We start from the raw sequence: 17,654 nt of genomic DNA on the forward strand, positions 1-17,654 counted from the left end.
CAGATTAAGGCTTTAGCTGGGACCCACTTGGGAGTGGAAGAGGTCATCTTAAAGCTTTGCAGCAAGAACACTTTATACAATATATTTGTGGTTCATATAAGTATCATTTTGTGTTATTTTCCCATTCAAAGTCTTGTTTTATTACATGAATCAGCTATTATTTATGAAATTGATAAAATAATTGCACAAATACCCAGAATGTGGAAAATAACAACTTAATTTTGACAGTGTATGACCACATACTGCAACATAGGAAGGTTCTGTTTTGATTTACCCTGAATTTCAAATCTGATAATATATGATTTTCTCACTAAAATAGATTTCTTTATACATACTAAACACACAAGTAATGTAATATGGATGTAGATGCGGGTTGTGCAATAGGTCGCAATTGTTAATAGGTTTGTAAATGTTTTAGGAACACATTTTCCTACGGGACCAATAAAGTAAATTGTATAGTAAATAAGCTTGATGCTACTTTATTGACTCAGCTGGAGGATCTGCCCACAAGACAAAGCTTCGGTCCTAAATGATTGTTACTATAAGTTATCATTTCAAAAAGCTCAGATCTTTCTCTTTGGTGGTTCCAATGTTGATGAGCGGTAATTGCCAATGAGTTTTGGGATCTGATATGCGTTACATACAGTGTGGACTTTCCTGGGACTGTCACCACAGATACTCATAGCTCTTTATACTACAAATACAAATATAAGAGGTCATTACTTTCCGATTTGTTTTAAGTGAACTATACGTTTATTTGTTGGAGTTGCTCACCAGTTTTCATCTCTCTGCAGGTCCTGGAGAGCTTTAAGATCATGGACTACAGTCTCCTGCTGGGGGTTCATGTTTTGGACCGGAAGCTTCTGAGCAGAGGAAGTCGATGTGACAGCAGGAAGGGACAGAAAGTCCTCTACTCCACCGCCCTGGAGTCCATCCAGGGGAACACCAAGGCCTCCGAACCTGTGGCGGATGACGACACGTGAGTAACGTTTTTATTCTGTTCTCTTTGTGGACAACTTTCTTTGTTTTTTGAGGGGTTTCATGGCAGGTAATATAGAGAAATACAGTTTTAAACATCACATTTCAAAGCTTGGTTTCATATTAGAGTTATTTTTGCAGCTATCTCAGAGCCAGATATCTTTATTGCATTGTGAAAAAGCATCAAACATTGTAACATGACTATGTAAATACATGAAATAAAGTGTAAGTTAATCATGGCATAATATACTGAAACGGCTAAACACTTTTTCTTCTTCTGCTTTTTCAAACACAAACAACTTTCCAATGAACAATGACCCAACAACAATACATTGTGAAATGTAGGAAGAACAGTCTAAAGAAAGGTTGATTATAATGATGATGATTTCCAGGCTGATGCCACCAAGAATTAGCTTTACTTTATGTTCAACAGCTTCAACTATTTTTCAAATAATATATAGGAACCATTTTAAAGTAAATAACTGTGTATTAATCATTCAAAAATCTTTTTTCAGATTTGGTGGAATTCCTGCCAAAAATAAAGACGAGAACTTTCTCATCTTTTTAGGAATCATCGACATCCTTCAGTCCTACAGGTGAGATCTTACATGATATCTATATCTATTATTCTCTGATTCTACTGACATCCACATCTCACTTCTAGTTCAGACTTTTTCAGTAAATAAAAATGTATTAAAAAAAAATAAAATGTAGAAATACATTAAAAATGATCACATGCTTTTTAATATTCTGTGTTGATTTATTAGTTAGGAGTGTCATTTAAAAAAGGAATGAATTGAATATATAATCATCCGGTGTTTGTCCATCATTGTCCTTTTAAAAAATTTGATTTTACTTACATTTTTTGTATTATCGATAGTTTTTTAATTTATACATTTATGAATGGATTTTTTATTCTTTATTTTTAAATCTTTAATTATTCTGCCTCTTTGTACAGCTTACTCCGGACGAAATAGTATTTGTATGATTACTATAATCAAACAGACTTTTATTGTGTATTTTCAGGTTCATCAAGAAGGTGGAGCACTCCTGGAAAGCTCTTGTACATGATGGGGTAACCTCCTTCTTACTATGTCCAACTACATAAATACGTATCTGCAAAAGAGTGTGTGTGTGTGTGTGTGTGTGTGTGTGTGTGTGTGTGTGTGTGTGTGTGTGTGTGTGTGTGTGTGTGTGTGTGTGTGTGTGTGTGTGTGTGTGTGTGTGTGTGTGTGTGTGTGTGTGTGTGTGTGTGTGTGTGTGTGTGTGTGTGTGTGTGTGTGTGTGTGTGTGTGTGTGTGTGTGTGTGTGTGTGTGTGTGTGTGTGTGTGTGTGTGTGGTGTGTGTGTGTGTGTGTGTGTGTGTGTGTGTGTGTGTGTGTGTGTGTGTGTGTGTGTGTGTGTGTGCTCTGAAATTGTTCTTTATTTTCAGGACACGGTGTCGGTTCACAGGCCCAGTTTCTATGCGGACAGATTTCTGAAGTTCTTGGGCTCGACTGTATTTAAAAAGATTCACCGTAAGTAAAGACATCAAGATTCAAGGCTTTATTGTCATGTGCACATTAGCTACGGTGTAGATATGGCAAAGAAAAGTCACAGGCTCTTCCAACAGTGCAACATGAATATAGAACAAATAAAACAGATGACTCACACATCCTGCTTCCTACTTCCTGTGATAACAGAAAGATTCTTGCTTTTTGAATCACTCTTTTTGTATGTCCCTCAGCTTTGAGAGGAACATCTTCAAAGAGGAAGAGGACCTCCATGAATGCAGCAAAGTCTGCCTCTCAGGAGTTTCTGTCCCCACACAGGGAGGAGAAGAAGGAGGAGAAGAAGGCCCAAAGTTTGGACAACCTGGATGGAAACTGTAAGCTTGAGTAATGCATCAAATATTATTTTAAAGCAAATATTTATTGTACTATTGTTGGGAGAGGCTTTGCTTGAATCACTGACTGTTTGTTCAATAGTTTACAGTTCCTCCAAGCAGCCGGATCTCCTTCCGAGAGTTTCTTTCAAGGCAAATGATGAAAAGGAAATTGTTAACAGGTACTTTACTTAAGCAGCACTCATAACTGAACTCTGTGGTTTTAAAAAGTCTGCCTTCCCCAATTGATCACTTAAAACACTATGTAAATACACTTAACTGAGCAGAACCAATACAAAAGATGTGAAATACAAAATAAAATCAGTTCTGTATTTATTTTACAGTATGGAGGTTTTTTTGCGACACTGTTATCAAAATTAACATGGAGAATCTGAACATGTGTGAGCTTTAAATATTAGAAAAACTTTAGTATTCTGAAATGTAAGTTTATTTAATTCCTTGTTTTAGTTTCAGAGTGACTTAAGTTGAGAGTTGTTGAAAATCACATTGACATCAACACTTTTTAATTAACAAAATTACCTCTATTTACACTTTTCTGATGTAAAACTGTCATCAAAAGAAGAGCTATGAGCAACATTTTGTGTGCTCACTTACATCATTACATTACACAACAACACATTCTCCTGTATTTTTCCTTAGCAGTGAAGAGCGCCGAGCCTCCAGTTCGACCATCGCTCTGGACGATCCTCTGCCGTCTCTCAGCAGGAGTCAGTCGGACTCTGAACTGGACGTCTACTTGGTATGACATTTTTATTTAGTACCTACATTTTGCGTGAAAAACATTTCAGTTATAGGGGATTGAAATAAATACCAAAACAAAAATTCTGCTGACTTTCTGACCCTAATCTAAAAGCCTGTATTTCTGCTTCTGCATCAACAAACGGTGCTCACTATGACTCAGATGTGCCTAAGCAGAAGACACTGAATAATCTAAATAGAAACATAGACCAAGAGACGTTACTATTCATCACCTGCTTACATATTCTGGCCAATCATTTGCTGCTTTTCCAACATGCAATTTCTTACATTTTCCTCAAGCTTTCTTCTCCCATGGTGGTTGAGCCCCAGAGGCCCCTGTGACATCTGTACAACATGACTCAGCCAAACACTTCTCTTACATAACCACAAATCCTTGTTCAGGCTTATGAAGCTGTTCTTCAGCCCACATTAAACATTCTGTTAGGCGCTTGGAAGCCTGGAGACGTTGGACTTAATCGGATCTTAAATCCTCTGACAGAAGACAGAGGGATTCAAAACTATAGCGAGGGTCAAAAGGAAATATATAGGCTTTGGATTTCTCTGACAGCCATTTTGCCCTATTTTCTTTAACTGGTTGCTCAGAGACATGATGTGCACTTTCCAAGATGTTCTACCTAAAAATATCCATAATATTGTTTTCGCAGGCTTTACAGAATGAATTACTTCTGTACACACTTCACATTACTGCTGACCATTATCCAAAGCTGATTTAGTGTTTTAAATATTGGCATATGTGCTTCCTTCTTTACAGGGGGCCACTGATTTTCAGTCATTTCAGTAAGGTATGAAAATCATTATGTAGATACATAAAATTGCCTGAGCATTATAATATATACTATTTTCCCTTTTTAAAGACAGCCTATAGGGAACATTATTTGTGAACCATGTATCACCCGAAGGGTACAAAAGAAAGGCATTCAAATAAATGTATGTCTTGCGCTTGTTCTGAATAATTTAGCAACAAGTCAATTTACAATTAACATGAATTTCCTACCAAAATGTCACTTTAACATTTTATCCTATCAGACATGTTTGCAAAATTGTCGTAATTAGCCCAAAAGGTTTTTTCTGAGGTCATAGTGACCCTGGCCTTACGTTCATATGTACGAGATCTTGGTGAAGAACTTAATTTCATGAGCAGAGACAGGCCTGTGGAATATAAAGAGGAAACACTGCAGGATGTTTTGAAAAGTGGTCAGCAGTAATGTCGCACAAATTGGGAAAAGGGAGATTTTCAACACACTGAATATAACAACCTTACAAAAGTTAAAAAAAGGCAACAATTGGAAAAGGGCAATTTGGGAAGGTATCCATTTCAAGAAGAAACAGGCTCCACAGTCAATCAAAACATTATGATTCTATATACAACAAGGAATTAATTGAAAAACACCTAATTATCCCACAAGTAGGCCATATAAAAACACAACGAAATCAATAAACTAATACAAAATAAGGGTATCCCTAATATATTGAGGTGTAAGCATACAGACATGCATACCCAGGTTTTAAGAACAGGCCAGACTAAATCTAGCTACTAAATTTAAGACCAGAACATGATCCGAGGCCCAAAGCTATATTTCTGCTTTAATTCATCTACTAGTTTTAATTCATCTATTAGCTTTCTTTTTAATGACTGATTTTAAATGCCATTTTCTTAATCTCTTTCATTTTTTGTAAAGCACTTTGAATTGCCTTGTGTTGAAAAGTGCTATATAAATAAACTTGCCTTGCCTTGCCTTGCCTTACTATATAACTGACCATTAGCATACCAGGCTAACACCATGTTTTCACTTACACACAGACGTCTGTGTCAAGACAGAGGGGGGGATTTATTTTTTAATAACTAAACTTCTCATCAATAAACACAGGTGACAAAACATTTTGACAAGTGAAGGTGATTTGGGGTAGTGGGGAAGCCTCTTGTGGCCAACGGAAGTACAATGAACTATTATGATAGTACAACTTAGTACAACTATAATAATAATACTAATAACAATAAACAGGACACAAAAATAATTTGACCATTTTTCACCAACCCTTTTGTCTTATTTGCCTCTCAGGGCTTCTGTAGATTTGTATGATTTTGCAGCCAAGTTATTTAATAGAAGAGAATAGAATATATCTTTATTGTCTTCCAAGAACATTTCTTTGGCAACTCTCACTGCAGTAAAAAATAGACACAATAAATAAATAAGAGTGGTGAAAGCAGAGGTAGTAGCGATGACAATGCAACGAGATAAAATGAAATGTCAATGTGCATATTTACACTTACAGTAAAAATATATATTAGTAAAATTACAATAGCCATAAGTATGTCTAAATAGTAGTGATGCAGTAAAGCACTGGGTGTAGGTGTGCAACCACAGTGACATGCAAATGATAAAAACGAATTGCATATAGCAAGATTACAAAAGTTAAACCGCAACATTTGGACAAGACCAAATTGGGAAAACATAAATTGAAAGAAGAAAAACCCCATTATCTCACAAGTAGGTCACTGGCATAAAAACGCACAATAATCACAGCAGTGGAAGCAGATAGTGAGCAGCTCCAATCCCAGTTGGGTGCAAGTGTGGAACTAGAAAAGAGATATTAATACGTTTTCACCTGCCTCTATGGGCTTCTGTACAAAAAACAAGCAAACGGGAAGTTATAATCTTATTATTGTACATTTGGTTATGCGTACCATGAGCGGGACAAATAAAAATGAAATGAAATAATGTAACTTTTGAACCCTAACCTTTTGCCCGGTATGCGTGTTCAGTCGTCCTTCGATGACTAGTTTGTAAATGTTCAACTCTAACTTAGTTCGAAAATGAGGAAAATAATCTTGTTTTTCTTTTTCTTGTAGTAAGGATCAATCTGGACTTCTGAATGTTGACCACCCAGTCCTACATCAGGACCTCACAACAGTGTAAATGTGTCACCAACTCTGTGCCTTTCCTTAGTCAAAGTTGAAGTGCCTAATCGCTGGCTCTTTTGTAGGCATCCCCTACTTTACAGATACAGTCACTGATCCACTGTGTCACTGCTAAACACTATGAAGCTGTTTCTACTCCTGTTATTTGCACTCTGCTGCTAATTTTACAACAGTGCTAACGAGAAAATTGACTTTGACTTCTACTTTTGGACCTCTGAATTTCTGTGCAAATCTTTGAATATTCTCAGCGGCTGGATCCCTGAGGAAATAGATTTTCTTAAAAATCAAATGCAGGGAAAATTATTATGTTATTTTCAAATTATATTATTATAAAGAGCCGTGTTGTCTAGAATCTGAAAGAAAAATGAATCTATTGATACATTCAAATGTGTGTTATAGTGTTTATACCCTTATAAACATCATCTATATGTGATTTTAAAATCCCAATTTGCTTAGGTCAATATTAGCCTATATACTTATTAATATATTCTATATGTTGTGTGTATTCTTTTCTTCAAATATGCAGAATCTGCTGCCATGTTGACAAACAAGTATTTGCTTATTTTGTGGTTAGAACAAGATGTTTTAATTTAATATTTTATTACTAGCTTTACCTTTCCCTGTGTATTTTATCCTCTGGAGAATGTGTTCATCTCCACTGGGATTTATTCCATCCTGGAAGTAAATAAGTAGCCTATGTTATTTGTTTTGTCATCTTTTTGCTTTTAAAAGAGTGATTTTATGTGATTTATAGGACTACAACTGTATTATAGCAATACTTCCAACTTGTGTTTGTGAAATAAATCCAATGTCCTAAAAAAGTCACTGTCTGTTCCAAATTATAATTTAGTATTTGATTCAACCTGGGGCCTGTACTACGAAGCTGGTTCAACCTAACCTGGATATGTTTGGGTTAGCCGGTTGGCCTAATCCAAAACATACGCGCTCTCGCTAAACTGTACTACGACGCGGGTTATCAAGTGGATCGCTCAAGCCAGCCGTGTCCTATCTAGTTAGGTGCGCGTTCACATGAAAAGGGTGGTATTTGGAGCATTCGACCAATCACAAACATGGAGAAGCATACTGAGGGAGCGCAGCGTCATACTTCCTGAATGAAAAGTCAACTATAATATTAGACATATGAAGAAGTTAAACTTTAAACATCCATGACTTAAACACTTTATCCAGGATAAAAGCCACATAGCTGCACCTGCGAGGTGAATACAGCTGGTAACAGAAAAAGTGTTTGAATGCATACATTAACAGGTTTATGATATCACTGCCCCGTCTAAAACACGAGTGGATCTGACTTTAATTAGCCTACATTTGTCTCGAGTGTTTCGTCAACTTAATGTGTTGCTTAAAATAATACTTCTGCATACAGTATGTGACACTGTGAGTGTTGCACGGCCAGATACGGCTCAAGAAGCTGACTCAGAAAAGGAAATATATGAAACATTATGATGTGATGTGATATGATGATAATGGGACACATCGACGTCTGCACTCACAGTGCATGCCGCGGACTGTAGGCTACGTAATGTTAATTTGATCCGGTTACTTATGTTGTGGCATATCTAAGTAAGCTTTCTTAACGCTAAGCAGATTGCTCTGAAGATGGGAGGTGATATTCTATTCATGTTCACGTTCACACAGACGGTGATTTGAACTGTATTTCCTTTATCCTGTAATAGGACTTGATCGCTTTAAACTCTGCACACTTTTGTTATCAGCTGTTCCACCATGGTTTCTACCTCAACCTGTAATAGACTTATCCTTATTGAAACGGTTACATTCAATGAAAAATAAAATCAATGTGCAGGCTTACGTGAAAACTGTTCTACATGAACAATATGGGCAGGTTATACATTAAATAAATCAACAGTAGTGGCGATATGCTCCAAGTGGAAGCGATTCGCCATTAAAGCGAAGAAGAAGAAGAAGAAGAAACAGTTGATCTCTTATCCTGGAACATATCTTGCTTCGGGGCACAGACTAGGTTCCAGGATAAGTCACCATGGAGATCTAGCGAAACGAAAATCCTGCTTCGTAGTATACCCCAGCTGGTCCGTTTAGCAAGATAACTTCTGGGATTTCCGGTACTACGAAGCTGGTTCATTTTTTAGCGGGCTAGATCTCCATAGTGACTTATCCTGGAACCTAGTCTGTGCTCCGAAGCAGGATAGGTTCCAGGATAAGAGATCAACTCAGCGAAAGCACCACGCCTGCTGACCAATCAGAGCTCAGTGTGCGGAGGAAATACAGTTTAAATTGCCGTTGCAGGAAAGACGGCCGGCCAAAATCACCGACTGTGTGAACGTGACAATGAATAGAACATCACCTCCCATCTTCAGAGTAATCTGACTATTATAACTATACTATTATGATAAGAAAGCTTACTTAAATATCTGCCACAACATAAGTAACCGGATCAAAGTAACATTAAGTAGGCCTATCGATATAGAACTGGGGTTACGTAATGTAACCCCGCTTCTATGAGTATAGGAGCAGCCCTCTAAGGTTCGGGCCCCACTGGTTCCGCGAATAGCTGAAGAAAAGCTGTTGGAGTGGATTGTAGGGCCTACTTCCTATTTATACGGAAGTGAGCCTGGAGGTGGGGCCCACGTCATAGGTGGGCGTGGAATAAATCTGTCAGTGCTGCACACGTGCAGTGGGGATTACCCAATAGCGATAGCCTTAGAGGGCGAAGCCTTATACGATATAGAACTACGACAGATGTGTAATATTTAATGCAGCCAAACCATTTATTACAATGGTTTGTCAAGCTAAGCACATGGTGTAGTCCCAAACGATAGCTGAGGATTCTGGGTACTGTAGTGTCTTCTGCCATCCAAAAACTCCGAACGCATATTCGTTTCTCTGAATCGAAGGGGGAAAATACAAAAGCATTGTACACAATTTAAACCAATAAATGTTGTGTAATTAACAAGGACAATTTGGTGTTTTTGAGTTGAGTAGTTCAGATATCACTCTAAAATAAATCGACAGTAAGGAGAATACTTACTTCCGGGTGTAAAATTCTCCGTTATCCAATGGGAATGGACGCTCGTAATACAATAAAGGGGACATGATCATTATCTTTTAAATAACGTTAACTAAAGGGAACAATCTATTTGACACAGCTGAAGCTCTGGCCTTCCTTAAAAACGAACTAATTTAATAAAAATCACAGTTGTATTATGTATTGTATTATGCGTTATAATATTGCAATACAAACCCATGATGTAATGACAGAAATTAAGAATAATTTAGTCATTGAATGCTCATTTCAGTAGATTTAATCTAACAAAACAAACATATTGGAAATGGCCTAAACACTGCAACCTCTTAACATTCTGTTGAAATAGTCAATTACTAGCCATACCTTACACATTGCCGTTTTAAATCATTAATATGTGGATGACAGTTGAACTGGATGATGTAACATGTGTGCCACCTGCTGGAAAGAAGACGTATCGCTCTGTTGGCGTCTTTTGGACAACAAAAACAGAGTGAAGCTCTAATTTAATAAACAATCTTTGAGTACAGACACCGTCCTGCAGAGAGCACACAATCCAACAGCACGTTTTTGGTCTAGCTCACTTTACAACACGTTTGCATTAAGACACTAAGACTAGCTGCTCCATTGTAAAGGTCAGTCCACCTTAAATGAGCAGTGGGTGAAAGGCAGGAAACAGGAACTTGGTCCTGAGTAACGATTATTAAACAAGAAAGTTGTCGAGTCAAGGGGTCAAAGAAATTAACATTTGTGATTATTAGCGAATCGGTTGCAGGTGGGTGAAATCAGGCTTAGGGAGTAACGTAATACATGTAACGGCATTAGGTCATCAGGATACAAAATAGGCAAATGTATTCCCTTACAGTTGCAGCAGCAAAAACATCAGATAACAGGTACATTTATGTAAAACAGGGCTCATTAACAGGATAGAAATGATACAAAACATTTAGAAATAAAGACAATACATCAAATCATCCTATATCTCCATATGGAAAGTTGGAGCCCTCAATCCACAATAAAATGGTTCATCAGTGGTTAACGTATAAATCAGAAAATCAGTATGACAAAAACATTAAATATATTTTCCACTTATGTTGATAAAGATGGAATTCATTTAAGCCTTATATGAATATTGTGCAACAATGTTGATCCAGTCAGGCAGATTTTTCTCATGTGTGAACTGTCATAAGACTTATTCATTGTCCTCTCCATCAGCTTCTGTTTCCATATGTTCAGCTGAGCTGCTTATTGGAGGCTCTACCTATCAGTTATCCTCAGTTTGAATTTCATTAGGCTGTGAGGACTGACGACCTGAATATTTCCTCTCCTGTGTGGACTCTCATGTGTACCTTTAAACTTCCACTCTGTGAAAAAGCTTTCTTACAGACTGAGCAGCTGTGTGCTTTATCTCCTGTGTGGATTCTCAGGTGTTGCTTTAAACTTCCACTCTGTGAAAAAGCTTTCTTACAGACTGAGCAGCTGTGTGCTTTCTCTCCTGTGTGGACTCTCACGTGTTCCTTTAAACTTCCACTCTGTGAAAAAGCTTTCTTACAGACTAAGCAGCTGTGTGCTTTCTCTCCTGTGTGGACTCTCATGTGTCTCTTTAAACTTCCACTCTGTGAAAAAGCTTTCTTACAGACTGAGCAGCTGTGTGATTTCTCTCCTGTGTGGACTCTCATGTGTCTCTTTAAATCTGTATTCTGTGAAAAAGCTTTCTTACAGACTGAGCAGCTGTTTAGTTTCTCTCCTGTGTGGATTATCATATGTTTCTTACAGAGTGAGCAGCTGTTTAGTTTCTCTCCTGTGTGGCTGTTTAGTTTCTCTCCTGTGTGGATTCTCATGTGTGTTATTACATTTCCACTATGTGAAAACACTTTCTCACAGACTGAGCAGCTAAAAGGTTTCTCTCCTGTGTGGACTCTCATGTGTTCCTTTAAATGTCCATTCCGTGAAAAAGCTTTCTCACAAACTGAGCAGCTAAAGGGTTTCTCTCCTGTGTGGACTCTCATGTGTTCCTTTAAATGTCCACTCAGTGAAAAAGCTTTCTCACAAACTGAGCAGCTAAAGGGTTTCTCTCCTGTGTGGACTCTCACGTGTGCCTTTAAATGTCCACTCAGTGAAAAAGCTTTCTCACAGACTGAGCAGCTAAATGGTTTCTTTTCAGTACTACGTAGTGGAGCACTGACAGATTCATGTCTATTTTTCAGTGAGTTTGAGCCTGATGCAGGTTCTTTGGTCTCCTTCCAATCAGCACTGTCTTCAGTGTCAGGTTCAGAAGAGTCTTCAGTGTCCGGTTCACAAGAGTCTCCAGTGTTGTCCTCAGTCTTTGGTTGTAAACTGCTCTCTGGATCTGAGTTCCTGGCTGGTTCTGGTCCTCGAAAGTCATCTCCATCAGCTTCTTTTTCCATGTGTTCAGTTTGTCTTTGATGAGGCTGTGAGAACTGAGGTTTCTCTTCATCATCTTCACTCTTCACAGGGTCAGGAGTGAAAGTGGACTTGGTGATATCAGTCTCCTCCAGCTCCTGAAGCTGCTCTCCCTCCTGACTGATCCTGAGTTCCTCCTGTTCCTGCTTAATGTGTGGGGGGGGCTCTGGGTCCTCCTGGTCCAGACTGGTGCTCCACTCCTGCTGGTCAGGGAGAACCTCTTTAAACCATCACCAGCTGCTGGACGTCTGCAGGAAACAGGAAACAGTGTCAGAAACAAATGTTAAGTGTTAGCATTTAAAATTCTAATCACCATTAAACTGGGAGACATTTTGCAGCCCTAATTAATGCCTTTATTTGTATACTTTAATATTATCTTTCTTAGTCCCACCTATTGTGTATTTCTGTTGGCCTATTTTGTGAAATACAATTTTATTTCAACATCTCGCGTTTGTGTTATGTTTCCACCCTTGAAGCTCACTAGACTGTAGAAATTCTGTTTGTTCACTCTAAAGACGGCGGATCGCTTCCCTGATTCCCTGGATGTTATCACGGAGAACTTTACGGTGACGTTTGGCACCTCCTTTGCCGAGTTAAACGTTTTAAATATGTAAACACTCAAAAGTTATTCTTTGAATTTACTTGATTAAATCATGGACAGTATTTCCACATGATGAAATGGCTTTCTTTCAGCTTTAAGCAATTACGTTGACCCAACCCAGATCAATTAAGTTGGTAACAAACCTTATAAATAAGTAGTATCAATTATAATAGATTACATTGACCAAACCCAATTAAATTAAGTTGGTAACAAACCTTATAAATAAGTAGTATCAATCCTAATAGATTACGTTGACCCAACCAAGGTAAATTAAGTTGGACCAATCAAATTGCTTAATCTTGAAAGAAAGTGATTTAATCATGTGGAAATATTGTCCATGATTTAATTACGTTCATTCAAAGAGTTATTGTTTTGAGTGCAGAGCTGCAGGAACTCCTGTTTCCAGGGTTCCTCAAGGGGAAGAAAATCAGGTGCTGGAATGTGTTCACCAGGACGACTGGTTCACTTCCACCTGAAGGATGCATACTTCCACGTACCCATCATCCCGAAACACAGGAAATTCCTGCGTTTCTTATTTCAGGGAATATCAGACCAGACAATCGTCTGCCGTTCGGATATTTCCTGGCTCCTCGCAATTTTGTGTAGAGAAGGCTGGAACCACTACACAGAGGAGGGATGAGAGTGTGTTTTTCATGGACGACCTGCCATTTGCTGGCTCGCTCCAGGTAGGAAGTCGCTTTACAGACGTTACATTTCGTATCGCATCTGTCAAAGCCTGGATTTCATAATGAAGTGGAAGAAAAGCTGTCCTTTTCCCCCTCAGATATTCATTTATCTGATAATGGAATTAAACTCAGCCAGCAGAGCGCAGCTCTCGCGGCAGTGAGTGGAGAAACTGACAGCTCTCCTCTGGCGTGTCACAAACCCGCACAGCCCTCTTCGTGACGCAGCTGTTCAGCGTTGGCGTCAGCTGGTCACGTGGGGATCCCCCTGGGTCTCCCCCACAGGTGGAGTCTCCAGAGGTGGGTCATTCGCTGCAGAAGCATAAGGTTTTAACCTATTGGTTTATAAACCAGCGGCATTCCTCTGTCCCAGATATGCCTCCTACACAAGGTCATAATAAATCCACGAGCACCATTATAACGCCTCGTGTGGACAGCACTGCACACACCACTACTCATCCCCTGGGCGTACGCGCCTCATGATGAGAGCCAGAGTGAAATGCAGCGTGTGGAGACTCCCTCGCAGCCCTTTCGCCTCAAGAAGCGCGAGCAGCGAGGGCGTGGCTCGTCACCATGACGACCATTACAGCATATCACAGAGAAGCCTCCTCCCCCCCCCCGCAGTTCCATGGGATACAAGACTCCTGTCTTCCCAGGAACAGTGTCTTGCGCTCCATTTAGCGCTGCAGGAACTCCTGTTGAAAAAGGCATTTTTTTTCAAAAGGGAGGAAAATCAGGAATTTGTACTCGTTATTTTCTAAATCCCGGAAAAAAAACGGGGGAGTGAGACCCATCCTTGATCTGTCAGTGCTGACGATCAAACAGATGCTGGAATGTGTTCACCAGGACGACTGGTTCACTTTCATAAACCTGAAGCACGCACATACTTCCATACCCATCATCCTGAAACTCAGGAAATCCCTAAGTTTCTCTTTTCAGGGAATATCAGATCAGACAATCGTCTGTCGTTCGGATATGTCCTGGCCCCTTGCATTTTTTCAAAGTGTGTAGAAGGCTGGAGCCACAAAACAGAGGAGGGATGAGAATGTGGTTTTATCTGGACGACCTGCTATTGCTGGCTCGCTCCAGGGAGGAAGTCGCTTTACAGACGTTACATCTCGTATCGCATCTGTCAAAGCCCGGGTTTTCATAATGAATTTGAAGAAGTGCTGTCCTCTTCCCTCTCAGATATCCATTTATCTGGGAGTGGAATTAAACTCAGCCAGCAGAGCACGGCTCTCGCGGCAGCGAGTGGAGAAACTGACAGCTCCCTTTCCGGCGTGTTACATCCCGCAGGCCCTCTCCGTGATACAGCTGCTCAGCATGAAGTCAGCTGGTCACAGGAGGAGTCTCCAGAGGTGGTTCATTCGCCCGCGCATCGACCCCGTGTGTCAGAGGTAAATGTGCTGGAGCTGTTCTCCGGTTTGGGAAGTATTCCAGCACTTCGCCCCGTTGCTGTACAATCAAACATGTGTTGATTTGCACAGACAACAGGCCATGGCAGCCTACCTCAATCGCCAGAGAGGAGTACGATCTGCGCAGCTTCTGAACGCAGGCGGCTGCTGTTCTGGGCGCGCACACACGTTGCTCTCCATCAGAGCAATGTATATTTCCGGCGAATTGAACAGAGGGGCTCGCGGAACGCAGCCGTTTTATGCGAGGAGTACGGAGACTCAGACCTGTGTCACGCACACTGGCGGGTCAAGCGCACTGGCGCCTCAGTGGGATTTGGCTTTGGTGTTACGCGCACTAAAGCAAAGCCCCATTTGAACCAGGTTCCCCTTAAACTGACATCAGCCAAAGTAGGCTATTACTTTTGGCTCTAATAGCAGCGAAAAGGGTGAGTGATTTGTCTGCTCTCTCTGTGGCTCCGTCATGTCTCCGGATCCAAGGAGATGGCAGTTCAGCTGTTTTATGCCCTAACCCGGCTTCATGCCTAAGGTCATCACAACTCTTTTAGGTCAAGAGTGATCACCCTGGCTGGCTTATTCCCTCCTCCTCACAGGTCGGAGCAATAAGCCACATCTCATCTCCTCTGTCCTGTGCGCGCTGTCCTGCTATGTGGCGCGCACGGCTGCCTTGCGCCATTCTCAGCGCCTGTTTGTGCATTATAGAAAGCGCTTGTTAGGGCAGCCTCAATCTGCACAGCGGCTGTCACACTGGCTGTGTGAAGCTGTGTCACAGGCATATTACATTACATTGCATTTAGCTGACGCTTTTATCCAAAGCGACTTACAATAAGTGCGTTCGACCAACAAAATACAAACTTGAAGAAAACAGAATCATATAAGTACATCAGGTTTCATAGAGCCAAAACATTTCAAGTGCTACTCAACTGGCTTTAGATAAGCCAGTCCTTTATTAGTATATAAGTGCTTTGTTAGTAATTCTATCGCTCGAAGTGGAGTCGAAAGAGATGAGTTTTCAGTATGCGCCGGAAGGTGTGTAAGCTTTCTGCTGTCCTGATTTCAATGGGGAGCTCATTCCACCATTTTGGAGCCAGGATAGCAAACCCACGTGTTTTTGCTGATGGGAACTTGGGTCTCCCTCGCAGTGAGGGTGCAGCGAGCTGTTTGGCTGATGCAGAGCGGAGTGCACGTGCTTTTGAGGAATTGAGGGAAAATTGAAGTAACTTGAAAGTTTGATACAGCGTATTTTTAGTATATTCATTTTAATGTCACCCATATATAAGAGGTGTGTTGCATCATGTTATCACTAATATATGTGTGGTTTTATACATTCCTGTGTGTTAATAGTTGAAGGAACAAAGTGCATTTTTCCTCTTAAATATAGAGGTTTTTTATAGATTCCTGAAAAAATGTTCCCTTTTTCTTAAAAGTAGATTAACGCAATAGTCTTTTTCTTCCACTTTTATGTGTAATCAAAAGGGTGGTTTTTTGGCTATCTGTAAGTAGGTAAAATGCAGAATTACTTGTGATTTCTGTTTTGAGTGAAAAGATTACCCGTTAAGTGTTAGTTAATGAGAGAAATGTATGTGCGTTCATTTGAAGACTCCTACAGAGCAGGAGACGATTGGGTCACACACAATTAGAGAGACAATGGTCCTTCTGATTCTGGGTGAGCTAACTTCGGAGTGGAAGGGAAGTTCAGAGATGGCCTTAGGGTATGGGAACAGTTAAGCTTTGTTGGTTAGCTGGTCCTGAGGAGGTCATGAGATGATGACTGTTAAACCCCAACAAGTATGGCTTTCATAAAGAAAAACATATAACTGTTGTGTGATAAGCTACATGATAAGATGAGTGTGCGTTCTGTTAAAGAGTCCTCTGTCTGTGAAAATTATATGACTCCAAAGCATGACTGTGGGACTGCCTAAGGGTAGACACATACACACACACACTGTAGGGAGATGGAATCAACAAACTGCTGACTCATTGCCTAGGGTTCGCCCAGAAGTAAAACCGGCCAAACTCCTCCCCGCTTATGTGTATAAATACTGTAACATTCTTATGCTCTGTGCTCTCTTCCTGACTGGCTGTCGTGGTACGTATATCACACGGTGGTAGGAATTGAGCCCGGAGTACTGTTGCAGAGTGCTCTGTATGGTGTATTGTGTTGTGTTTTACCATTAAAGCAGATTATTGTTTAACCCTTATCCCGGTTGCTTTGAGTTTTCCTTCTTTTAAAACAAACTCATATAGGATTGGCGCGGAGCAGAGATATCTGCTCCAACAGTGCTGGGGTGTACGGTTTAACCATGTCCTGGATGTAGGAAGGGCCAGATCCATTCGCAGCATGGTACGCAAGTACCATTGTCTTGAAGTGGATTCTAGCCGTTTCCGGAAGCCAGTGAAGGGAGCGGAGGAGCGGCGTGGTGTGGGAGAATTTAGGCAGGTTGAAGACCAGACGAACAGCTGCATTCTGGATGAGCTGCAGAGGTCGGATGGCACATGCAGGTAGACCAGCCAGGAGGGAGTTGCAGTAGTCTAGGCGTGAGATGACGAGAGTCTGGACCAGAACCTGCGTCGCTTTCTGGGTCAGCTGGGAACGTATCCTCCGGATGTTGTCAAGTGTGTATCTGCAGCAGCGGGTTGAAGCAGCTATGTTTGCAGTGAAGGACAGGTTATTATCTAGGGTCACACCCAGATTCCTTGCAGTCTGAGTCGGGGAAACAACAGAGGTGCCGATGTTGATTGTCAGGTCAAGAGTGGGACAATCTTTTCCCGGAAGGAAAAGCAGTTCAGTCTTGGCAAGGTTGAGCTTAAGGTGGTGTGCAGACATCCACTGAGAGATGTCAGCTAGACAAGCAGAGATGCGTGCGACGACCTGGGTCTCTGAGCGGGGAAAGGACAGAATTAATTGGGTGTCGTCAGTGTAGCAGTGGTGTATATGTCTCCTCTGGGGTGGATCCCCCGGAGAACATCAGTG

The 17,654-nt window shown here is 40.6% G+C and overlaps 2 protein-coding genes across 2 annotated transcripts; one reads left to right on the forward strand and one right to left on the reverse strand.

Moving 5' to 3' along the window:
* Window positions 1–794: 794 nt before the first annotated feature.
* On the forward strand, window positions 795–7,366 carry LOC117553312 (phosphatidylinositol 4-phosphate 5-kinase type-1 beta-like; the record flags this gene model as incomplete). Its single annotated transcript, XM_034227192.1, is given in 8 exon segments — window positions 795–979; window positions 1,494–1,574; window positions 2,005–2,053; window positions 2,410–2,494; window positions 2,704–2,844; window positions 2,945–3,023; window positions 3,502–3,601; window positions 6,473–7,366. Coding segments are annotated over 8 exon segments (723 nt in total), but the record flags the coding sequence as incomplete, so codon positions are not given.
* A 2,458-nt stretch (window positions 7,367–9,824) lies between these two features.
* LOC117553314 (zinc finger protein 583-like) lies at window positions 9,825–11,911 on the reverse strand (the record flags this gene model as incomplete). Its single annotated transcript, XM_034227195.1, has 1 exon — window positions 9,825–11,911. A coding segment is annotated over one exon (1,062 nt), but the record flags the coding sequence as incomplete, so codon positions are not given.
* Window positions 11,912–17,654: the final 5,743 nt, after the last annotated feature.

Source organism: Gymnodraco acuticeps, unplaced genomic scaffold (genome assembly GCF_902827175.1).
Source record: "Gymnodraco acuticeps unplaced genomic scaffold, fGymAcu1.1, whole genome shotgun sequence".
Taxonomy (NCBI): domain Eukaryota; kingdom Metazoa; phylum Chordata; class Actinopteri; order Perciformes; family Bathydraconidae; genus Gymnodraco; species Gymnodraco acuticeps.